Source organism: Chelonia mydas, chromosome 14 (assembly GCF_015237465.2).
Source record: "Chelonia mydas isolate rCheMyd1 chromosome 14, rCheMyd1.pri.v2, whole genome shotgun sequence".
Classification (NCBI taxonomy): domain Eukaryota; kingdom Metazoa; phylum Chordata; order Testudines; family Cheloniidae; genus Chelonia; species Chelonia mydas.
Genome location: NC_051254.2, coordinates 32,934,673 through 32,946,153, shown reverse-complemented (window position 1 = coordinate 32,946,153; position 11,481 = coordinate 32,934,673). Strand labels below are relative to the sequence as shown.

At 56.4% G+C, this 11,481-nt stretch overlaps 1 protein-coding gene across 1 annotated transcript in view; it reads right to left on the bottom strand.

Moving 5' to 3' along the window:
* Positions 1-1,356: 1,356 nt before the first annotated feature.
* The window catches only part of LOC114022212 (zinc finger protein 184), a 68,834-nt gene continuing 58,709 nt past the window's right edge, over positions 1,357-11,481 (bottom strand). The window contains 4 exon segments of the mRNA XM_027833293.3: positions 1,357-3,047; positions 3,874-3,981; positions 6,989-7,109; positions 10,994-11,183. Coding sequence (XP_027689094.3) covers positions 1,552-3,047; positions 3,874-3,981; positions 6,989-7,109; positions 10,994-11,183 — 1,915 coding nt within the window. The 3' untranslated portion in view covers positions 1,357-1,551.

Here is an 11,481-nt window from a genome sequence, read left to right as displayed (position 1 = left end):
CAGTTCTGCTGGAGAAATGGCAGGCAGCGGCCGCAGCAAGGCCCGGCACGAACCCCTCATCTGCTGGCAGCTGCTCTCACAGGCAAGGGCAGGTCACAGCAGTATCTGCAGCTCCGATCCCGGTGGAGGCTTTTCTCACCCTGCGGATGTTAGCCCAGAACCTCAATGACATTTAGGCTCCTAAAATCCACTGATATCAAAGGAATAAATACCTTTGAGGGTCTGGGCCATCCTGGGTATGTTGCAGAGGGAGGGGTGTGAGTGCAGCAGAGTCTCTGTTTAAATCTCCATTATCCCTACACAGGACCCCATAGCAAATGGGGGGCAGGGGGAGATGACTAGCTGGCCTGCCAGGTTTTTTGTCTCCCTCCGTGACTGGGGGCGGGCCAGAACAGTTGATTTCTTCAGCTTCCTTCTCATCTCTGCCCAGCCTCATCATTTCAGAAATCAGGGGGCGCTGCCACCCTGCCCCCACCACCACCTCCGTCACTCATCTGTAGCTCTTTAGAATTCAGGGATGGCTTCCCCTGACATTTCTTGCCTGTCCGCAGTGCAACGAGTTCACAGTTCTCAGGCTCAGCTGTCTAGTCTGCATGAGCTAACGCTGCAGTCTCCCAGTTCTGTATCCCCTCGACTGCATCTTGCATCACTGCAGGGAACAGGCAGTAATTTCCTACCCTGTTCCTGTTGCTGCCTCTGGGAGGGCGACGGCGATGCTCACAGGTTAACAGCATGGGAGGCGACAGTGCCAGGATGACGCTCAGAGATCAGTGGGTGGGAGGTGACAATATAAATGTGAGACTCATAGGTAACAGGGTTTGGGGCTACAGTATAAATGTAACACTCTGGGTGGCTGAAGTGGGATTATCTGCCTACTAATGCTTTTCCCCTCTTCCTTGGGAAGCGCCGTAGAAACCAGCTCTTCTCCGTTATGCTGTGTGAATTCATCTCCATGGCACAGAGACTGAGGCAAAGACCTGTCAGCCCAGGCCCTTGGCCTCTCATGCTGAGCTAGGGTCAGGCGCAGGTGGGTCTCTGTCTCTACGGGAGATTCACACATGCTCTGAGACATCTGGAAATACCTTTCGAGGGACTAGGGTTGCCACCCCTCCAGGACTGTCCTGGAGTCTCCAGGAATTAAAGATTAATTTTTAATTAAAGATTACATCATGTGATGAAACCTCCAGGAATACATCCCACCAAAACTGGCAACCCTACCGTGAGACACAGGGAATCCCAGGGCAGCTGCTCCAAGGGTCATTTATACTGCATCTGAGCGTCACGTTTATATTGTTCCCCCACTGTTAGCCTCCATGTATCACATTTATACTGTTCCCCCACCCCATTAGCCTCCATGTGTCACATTTATACTGCTCCCCCACCTCATTAGCCACCAAGTTTCACATCTATATCTTTCCTCTAGCCTGTTAGCTTCTGAGCCTCACATTTATACCATTCCCCACCACACACACGCTTTTTAGCCTCCAACTGTCATGTTTATCCTATCCCCCTTTCGCTCCCTCCACCCTGCAGCCCAGTCCCTGCATCCCCTCAGGGTTCCTCCTCCCCATGGCTCCTCTGGTGTTTGATGAGGTTGGCCCGGCGAGTGAAGCCTTTCCTGCACTGGGAGCACTTATAGGGTTTGCCGCCCATGTGGGTCCGCTGGTGTATGATGAGGTCAAGAGTGAGGCCGAAGGCCTTCCCGCACTCGCTACACTTGTAGGGCCGCTTGCCCAGATGGCTGCGCTGGTGCTTGGTGAGATGTGAACTCTGGCTGAAGGATTCCCCGCACTCAGGACATTTGAAAGGCTTTTCTCCAGTGTGGATGCGCCGGTGCCGTTCCAGGTGGGAGACCCAGGCGAAGCCTTTCCCGCAGTCGCTGCACTTGTAGCTCTTCTCCGCTGCGTGGCCCTGCTGGTGGGCCAGGAAGGCGGCGTTGTCCCCGAAGCGCTTGCCGCAGTCCCCGCACTTGTAAGGCCGGTCGGGGGAGTGGGTCTTGCGGTGCTGGAGCAGGTGGGCCTTCTGGGCGAAGCGCTCCCCGCAGCTAGTGCAGGGGAAGGGGCGCTCGCCCGTGTGGACCCGCCGGTGCCGCTCCAGGTGAGAGGCCCAGACGAAGCCTTTGCCGCAGTCACCGCAGCGGTGGGCTCTCTCCCGCCGGTGGGAGCGCTGGTGCCGGGCCAGGGCCGGGCCAGCCCGGAAGCACTTCCCGCAGTCACCGCAGCGCAGGGGTTTCTTGCCCAGGTGGATCCGCTTGTGGCGGGCCAGGTCCGAGCTCTGACAGAAACTTTTCCCGCAGTGCGGGCAGCGGTAGGGGCGCTCTCCTGTGTGGCTGCGCCGGTGCTTTGCCAGATGGGAGCTCTGGCTGAAGGATTCCCCGCACTCGGGGCATTTGAAGGGCTTTTCACCGGTGTGGATGCGCCGGTGCCGCTCCAGGTGGGAGGCCCAGATGAAGCCCTTGCCACAGTGGCTGCACTTGTGGGGTTTGTCCGCCGCGTGGCCCTGCTGGTGGGCGGCCAGCTCGTCAGGCTGGGCAAAGCGTTTCCCGCAGTCACCGCACTTATGGGGCCGGTCGCTGGTGTGGGTGCGGCGGTGCTGCAGCAGGTGGGAGCTCTGACTGTAGCTTTCCCCGCACTCGGGGCAGCGGAAGGGGCGCTCGCCGGTGTGGATGCGCCGGTGCCGCTCCAGGTGCGAGGCCCAGATGAAGCTCTTGCCGCAGTCCTGGCAGCGGAAGGGTTTGGCGCGCTCCTCGGTCGGCTTGCCCTTACGCTGCCGGCCCCCAGCCGCCCCACACTTGAAACTCTTCCTGCAGTCGCCACAGCGAGTCTGGGCCACGGTGCCCTTCGGCTTCCTCAGGCCTGGACCGCGCTGTGTGGCTTTGTCATGCTTGTTCCCTGGCTGGGCTTTCTTTTGTTCATCGGAGCCAGCAGGGCTCTTTTCCCACTCAGGGTTCTGAGACGTGCGTGGTTCCAGCTCCTCTGAGCCTTCCTCCTCCTCTTCCTCCTCCTCAGCATCCTCCTCCTCGTTGTCGCTCACCAAACCATCAGCTGCTGGGATAAAGGGAGAGAGAGTCCAGGCATGAGTCACTCCCTGCACAGGGGTGGGGGGGGAAGGAACCCGGATTTCCCCAAAGAAGAGAGAGGAAGGGGTTTATTCTGCCTTCACATCCCATCTGAAGACTCCAGGGAAGGGAGCTGCCGCCAGGTATGAGCCAGGACGGTTGGGGAACCATGACTGACATCTGCCACAAATACACATCTGGAGTTAGTTGAAAAACGACAATTATGATTTGTGAGAATTTTTTTTAAATGTTTTTTAATTTTAATGTTGTTTAATTTCCCACACCAAAAATGTCACTGTAAGAACATGAAGTCAGAAAAGTCACAGAATTTAAGGCTAAAAAGGGACCCACCGGGACATCTAGTCTGAAATCCCTTTCCCTCAATTGTCAGTTTTCGAAAAACCATCTGCAGTTTAAAACTTTGAGCTGTCTCTAAAAATGTTCAGTTTTCATAAATCAACCAACCGACCAACCATTTTATTGCAAAACAGTTTTTTTAAGAAGGGCAGATTATTTTGATTTTCCAGTTTTGGGCTGAAAAAGTGGAAATTTTGACCAAAATGAAGATTTCCTGCAAAAATGTTTGTTTTGGTGAAAACGCTCCTTTTTTTGGCCCTCCCTCTTTAAAAAAAAAAAAATGTTAATGAGCAAATTCCAACCAGCTATAGCCACAACGTCTGCTGCAGGCTACAAACCTGACCCGGGTGGGAGGAGGCAGAAGCAGGGAGCTCACGGGAATTCCAGCGGCTCTGTCGTTTGTGCCCCGTTGACCCAGGTGGATGGGCCGGGGGAGTCTGATTCACCCGGTTGCTCACCTGCGTGGGCTCCGCGGGGGCTCTCCCGTCCCTGGAAATCCCGGGCGGATGGCTCCTCCCCTCGTTCCATCCAGGAGATCAGGTCGGGTTTAGAAATCGGAAATAGTGCTCGTGGGGGAAAAACAGGTGATATCAGGGTTCATTAGGTGTCTCTACTCCAGCTCATTGCCCTCTGATTCTGCCTTTCTGGCTGCCCCTTGTCCTGGGGATCTCTTTTCTTCGCTGGCTCAGTTGTTCAACAGCTGAGTCCCTCTCTCCTGGCCTGGTCTCTGTGATGTGTTCTCCTTTCTCTTTCCGATCCAGGCCTCATCTCATTTCCCTGTCCCCCAGTTCATCCTCCTGCCCCTGCCACTCACAACTTCCCTAACTCCTCTGGTGTCTTTCTCCCCTTAACTCTACTGACTCCAAGCTCACAGCCTTCAAGTCTATGCCTTCTTCTTCTACACTCACTTACTGTCGTTCCTCTCTGTCCGTCTCCTCCAAACCTCCTGTCCTCTGGCCTATCCTCTGGTCTTTATAGCCTGCCCAGCCCTAAAAGAAGACCATACATGTTGCTGTTCTGTCCAATCAGCGGCCTTGACTGCACCAGAGAAATTAACCATGCTAAGAGCCGTTTCAACCTCCCTGCATGCTTGTAGCACGCCCTGGGTCCACTTGCAAACGTGATGGGCACAGTTATGACCTGGGCTATGTGAGTAAGGACTTTCCAGGGCTGAAGTCTGACCTGCATTAGTCTTCTTAGCGTATGTGCGACATGCCTCAGGGGGCATGTGACCAGGGTTCATCACCGAATTGGGCACGTTGGTTGGATCATTAGCTTCCCCGAGCCGGGTACTGACGGGGAGGGCGATGTGAACACTGATCAACGCCCCGTCATGATGTTAGTGCTGCAGGGAAGGTAAGCTAGGCAGAACTGTCCGACTAGTCCTGTGGCCGAACCACAGCTGGTCCTATGGACACTGCGCTGGGCTGGCAGTCGGGATGCCCGGATTCTATTCCTGGGTGACCTCGGGAGAGTCACTGCCTCTGTTTTCCCGCCCACCCTTTATCTATTTGAAGTACAAACTCTTCAGGGCAGGCATCCCCACCAGCTAGGTTTGAAGGTGAGGCGAAGTACAACAGAACCCCAATCTTGGCTGGGGTCACTCCAAGTAACAAAAATAACAGCAGCGTCCGTGGACTCTCCAGCTGTCGGAGAGGCTACCCAGAGGGCACTGCCGTTTGGGAGGTGAATGCAGGACAAACCTGCAGTGGTTCAGTAAGCCAGGAGACCGCTGAGACCCTTGGGATTACAGCTGTTCAGCTCAAATGGCTTCATTCTCTGGTGTAGATCAAAGGCCTTGACTGTGTCATCCTGCTCTGCGCTAGGCCGAGCCATCCTCTCCTTTTGTCCTCTGACTCCGTGGACACCTTCCTTCCCCCTGGCCTAGAGCATGTAGACTATCAATAAATAAAGCAGATTTTGCACTAAATCTATAAATGACTCAGATTTCAGTTTGCTGCTGTTCACAGGGCTGTATTACGGACCGTTCGCAGCAGCCGAGGAGCAGCAATGTGGTCAGTAAGGAGAACCAGGTTTAATTCCTGGTTCTTCCACTCATTTTACCCCAGGCCTCCTCTGTAAAAAAAACAGAGCTAATGATGCTCTCCTGCAAAAGCTAGGAGAGCCAACCCAGAGCTGTTTGTGGTGGGAGCGGGGTCCAAGCACCTACAACCAATGTTAGCATGTCTGGGACCATCCAGGGTGCCTGAATTCTCATGCATTAGCCTGGGCGGTTTGGGGCCCTGACAGACACCATCCAGCCCGTTCCTCCTGGTTACTGAACTGGGAAACTGAAAGTATCTTTACTTTGCCTCAGATCTTCAGTTCACCACCTCAGTTTCTTCAGATTCCTCCTTTCAATCCCCATCGCCTCCTGCCTGCCAGCCCTTCTTATCCCGCGCCACAATCTCTTTCCTCTGGCGCCTCCCCTTTCAGGCAGGCCTCTGTTCCCCTCCATTATAGATGATTTCTCCATCTCCCCACTCCCTCCATCCCAGCTCCTAAATACCTTTGAGGTTCTGGGCTTCTGTGCTCTGCTTCCATCCAGCCCAACTTCCCCCCTCTCCACTAGCCGCGCTAGCAACCAGCTCCTGGCCTGGCCCATCCCCCCAAACACATCCTCATTACATTCTCCACTGCCACAGCCCGGACCCCATTTCCCCCCAGGCCTTCCCTGAATGGAGAGTCCAGGACACCGTTCCCTCCGCGTCCTCCTCCCACTGCACTCTGGACTTGTGGCCTCTGTCCTCAGCCCCCTCCTTGCTCCACGGTTTTGGCCGTTGTCTGGTCCCCTCTGCCTCTCCCCAGTATCCCCTTGCCCTGGCATCAGACCCCTCCTCCCACAGCCTCCAGCTCCCATGGAGAGAGCGGGTTGAAAAATGAACAAATAAATCGATATTCAGGCAAAAAATTGCAAAGTTGTTTTCATCTCAGTGTCCCATAGTTTTTAAAAAATTCAATTTTCTCCCAAAATGTGTATGGAAATTGTTCATTTCCATTGTTCATTTCCCCCCAAAATTCCATTTCTTGGGAAACAAAAAAAACCTGTTGATAATGGTTTTGATCAAAATTTCAGGAAAACAAGTATCCAAAAAAAATGCCCCCCCTCCCAAACCAAAAAACTAAAAAACTGACAATTCTTTGAGGGAAAAAAATTATTTTAGGGAGGCGGGGAGAAGCCGTCTCTTCCTAAGAAAAACCATCTGGTTTGAGAACAGTTGACCACCTCTAGCCCTGTGTCCTTTCCACTTATCCAGCCCCTGCTGCTCCTTAATCCTACGACAGCTCCTCAGTCTTCTCTTCACTATCGGCAAAGCATAGTTCTCTGTGGCAATTTGCTTAGGATTCATGAAACGTTTAATACTCAATCAGTATCAAGGATTCCCGTGGGGCTTTCTAGCCACACAGGAATGACTCCTGCTCCCTCACATCTGGCTTCCTAGGCTGCAGCTCCCTGCCTTTCTTCTCCGCCCTGTCCCATCTTCATGGAGAGGGGAAAGCGGGGCGGGTGAGTGGGAAGGAGTGGATTTAAGTTGGAGAGAAGAGAAGGGAGAGATGAAAAGAGTTCCTCACCCAGGGACATCAGGGTCTCATAGCTTTCCTGCATGACGTCCCGGTACAGGGCTCTCTGCCGCGGATCCAGCATCACCCAGGGCTCCATGGTGAAAGTCACCTCCTCTAACGTCACCAGTGGCTGTAACGACAAACGCCCCCTGCTCAGTACCAGCGGCCCGTCTCCCATATGTTGCACCTGTCACCGAGTGTCTGGCTCCTTGGAAAAGAAGTGGATCCAGCATCCCTATACCAGGGGTGGCCAGACCTCCCGATAGCAGGGGCTTTGTCTTATATACGCAGCTACCCTCCCCGCTCCCTGAAAAAATGGGTCCCAATTTTTCACTCTTGCTATCTGGTCACCCTAGCAGCACAGGTGTGTCCCATTGGGGCTAATCCATGGAGACCCGGGAGCAGGACATCTGCTCTCAGGGAAGGGCTCCCAAGGAAGAGCCCTGCTGAGGTGCAGGGGGGAAGCTGCAGAGAATTAGAAAGGTTTGCTGGCTCTTTCTAGGAACAGGGAGAAAGACTCAGGGAAGGGGCAGGTGAGAGACAGCTGAGAAGAGGCTGAAAGAGGCAGGAGGGGCAGGTGAGAGATGCCTGAGCAGGGAGCGGGGTGTGAGGTGTGTCGTTCAACTGCGTCGAAGGAGTTGTGTGTACCAGGGGGAATGGACTGTGTTTGGTGCTATTTTGTACTGTGTGGGATAATAAAGGGTAGGGGTAATATTGGATACAGGAGAACATGTGGTGGAGTCTGAGAAGGGGAACCAGATGGTGGGGTGCCTGCAGGGCCATGCCATGAGGGGGCGTTTGGAGATGGTAACACCGTGACAACGTCCCTCAGAGAACAGGCCTGGCTTCATGCAGGTATACCAGGGGATGAATCTGCCGCGGCCTTTGCATGGACAGAGCCGGTCCTTTCGCTCGGGCCTAGACAGCGGCCCTTTGTCCCTGTTCATTGCAGACCCACCTCCCATGCAAATCAGCCAACACCACGCTGCCTCACCCTGCACTTTCCTCTCTTTGGCCGCCCCAGCTCCGTAGCTGCTGACCAGTCCCGTGTTTGGGACCCTCAGGGCTGGTCTACACTGAAAACTTACATTGGTCTAACTATGTTGGTCAGAGGTGTGAAAAATACACACCCTTGAGAGATGTAGTGAAGCCAAGCTAACCTAACCTAGACAGCGTCAGGTCCATGGATGTGGATTAGCTACAGTGACGGGAGAACCCCTCCCATTGCTGTAGTGAGCATCTACACGGAAGCCCTACAGCGGTGGAGCTGCAGCGGTGTCACTGTAGTATTTAAGTGTGGATGTACCCTGAGAGCTCCCTGCCATATAGAGGAAAGGGCTGAGTCCCAGGTATTCCAGGGTTTATTCCTTTGACAGGTTAATGTCTACACCCTCCCCAACAGGCCCATTCCCAAAACTCAGACCCGGAGTCACACAAGTCGCAGCAGACTTGTCATGCCCTTTCCTCCCTTCCTTCCCCTGGTGCATTTACTGTCCTTTTCCTCCTCCAGCAGCAAGCTAAAAATACCCCCACTGAGCTGAACAGAACTTGCTCCATGCCCCAGGAGGGCTGGGAGGATCTGGAGCGAAACTGGGCCATTATGCTGCAGCCGGTCAGGCTGAGAAGGGCGACTGGGGAGGTTTCAGAAGGCACTTGAGTCCACTTCGCCCCCTATGCTTTTTCCTTGCAAACAGACACTAGGCCGGGGTGGGCAAACTTTTTGGCCCGAGGGCTACATCGGGGTTGCGAAACTGTATGAAGGGCCGGGTAGGGAAGGCTATGCCTCCCCAAACAGCCTGGCCGCGGCCCCCTACCTGCCCCCTCCCACTTCCCACTCCCTGACTGTCCCCCTCAGAACCTCCGACCCATCCAACCCCCCCACCCATTCCTTGTCCCCTGACCGCCCCCTCCCGGGACCCCCCGCCCCTAAACGCCCCCCGAGACCCCATCCCCTATCCAACCCCCCTGCTCCCTGTCCCCTGATTTCCCCGACCCTTATCTATACCCCCGCCCCCTGACAGGCCCCCTGGGACTCCCATGCCTATCTAACTGCCCCCTGCTTCCTGTCCCCTGACTGCCCTGACCCCTATCCACACCCCCACCCCAACTGCTCCCCAGGACCCCACCCCCTATCCAACCGCTCCCTGTCCCCTGACTGCCTCTGGAACACCCTGTCCCTTATCCAACCGCCCCCCCCCGCCCCCCCCGCCTTACCATGCTGCTCAGAGCAGCAGGAGCTTACAGCTCAGGGGGAGCTCAGGGGTAGGGCAGGACGGTCCCGCGGGCCGGATGTGGCCCGTAGTTTGACCACCACTGCACTAGGCTCTGCCATAGGTGCTGAAACTAGGGGTGCTGGGGGTGCTTCGTTTGAAGTCATTTCCATCATTTAAAGGGTTTACAGTTTTAATGGCTTTCAGCACCTATGGGCTCTGCCTTGCTGGGAAAACGCTGAGGGCTTGTCTACACGACAGGTTATGTTGGTGTAACTTATGTCGCTCGGGGGGGGGGGGGGGGGGGGGGTGAATAAGCCATGTCCCTTGAACAATGTAAATTACACTGCTCTAAGCTCCGGTGTGGACAGCGCTATCTGTGTGGGAGAGCTTTTCCTGCCGGCATAGCTACTGCCTCTTGTGGAGATGGTTTTATTATGCTGACGGGACAGCTCTCTCCCATCAGCTTAGAGTGTCTTCACCAGACGCCCTGAGCAGCTGCGCCGCTGCAGCGCTTCAAGTGTAGACGAGCCCCCTGTGTCACTTTAGCAGACCCGGCCTCTCCCATCAGCTCTAAAGCCACCCAAACACTTTAAACCCTGCCAGGAACAGAGTCTCTTACCCACGTGTTAGAAAAGAGCAGAACCCAAGAAGCCGCCTGTTTTGTGGGATTCCCCTTGAGCACAGGCAGAACAGCGCAGGGACCAGGCAGAACTGGCTTTTCCTCTCTCTGCTCCTCACCTTGTTCATGAGAAAGTGAATCTGCCCAGGAACGCTGCAGTAAATGGGTCTGGGCAGGTTTGGCTCCCGGGGCTTCCCAGTGTAACACTTTCACGACTGGCAGTTCGGTTCTGCCCTGCTCCCAGCAGGGATCCCTGCTCCCCTGCAGAAGAGGCATGTGTGTGTGTGGGGGTGTTGTATGGTGCTGGGTTAGGCAGCCAGGGGGGCTCTCTGCTCCCCCTGAACCCAACAGCAGCCTGTGGGAGGGTGATAACAAGCAGGGGGCTGAATAGGAGGGTCTATAACCTGGCCATTGGGACAGAAGGTGGGGTAGCGACTGAAAGGTGACTGGACAGAATTGGGAAGGCTGGTGGAGGAAGGGGTAAAATGGGGGGGGGGGGCCTGCCCCAGCTTCCCTACAGCCCTCCCCAGATCCCTACAAGGCCCACCCTAGCCTGCCTCAGGATCCCCCTACACCCACAACAACCTGCTGCCCCGGTTACCCCAGGCTCCCCACATGTTACCTAGGGTGCTACCGGCTGTTCCCTCCTCAGTGGCCTCTGACTCCCTGCAATACCCTGGTCCCCAGAGGTGCTCTGGGCTCATCCCCACCCCCCTTTGTTTGGGGAGATGTGGGGAACCCCCAGCACTGGTTCGAGACCTGGGGGAACCCCCCAAAGGGGAATCCTCTAACCATGCGTCACTGGCAAGACTCTTCACCCAGAGACTGGGCGCAACACTGGGCCCCTTTGGGAGCCCATAATAACCTCCCTCCCCACTGATTGCTCCTGCTGCCCCTGCCAGTCTCTCCCCGCATCTCCCTCCTGCCCCGTCTCCCCTCCCGTCGGGCTAGGAGACTCGGTCCCTGGCCCGGCCCGGGGCGGTCGCTCTCCCGGCGCTGGCTCGGCTCCTGCAGGCGCTCAGGGGGGCAGAGCCGGGGGGGGGGGGGTCAGGGAGGGCAGCAGCTCCGGGACTCGCAGACCCCCGCCGCCCCGGGAGCAGAGCTGGGGCGAGGAGGGGCCGTTGGTGCAGAGTCACTTTCCCCCCCGGCCCCAGCCCTTTCCCCGGGTCTCTCCCCCCTCACCTGCAGGCTCCGGCTCAGGGGCTGGTGTCGGCAGAGCCCGGGGCTGCCCAGGGGCTGGTTCCACCCACCGCAGAAAGTCCCCCCGGCTGGGCCCAGAGCGGGGTTAATGCAGGTTTCCGACGCTCCGCAGCAGCGGCTCAGCCTGCGATCTCGGGTCACAATGGAGCTGGCGCCCGCCGCCACTACCAGTCACCCTGTCTCGCTCCGGAAACCAAACCCCGGTATCCGGGCCGGTGGAAACACAGAGCGCAGCCTCCCCTCCCCGAACCAGAGCCCTCTAGAGGCCGCCGAGACAGACTCCGCTTTCCCCAGCCCCTCCGCTCCCTGGCAGAACCTCATGCTCTTTCCAGATGTGTCTCTAGCTGCAGCCCACAGCACCATGGGATCCAGTGCCACACGGGCTTTCACCGAGCCACGGCATCCTCCTCCCAGCGGTGCTGGGACGCAGGCTACCCCCATGCTACAGCTGGGAAACGAGGCACAAAGAG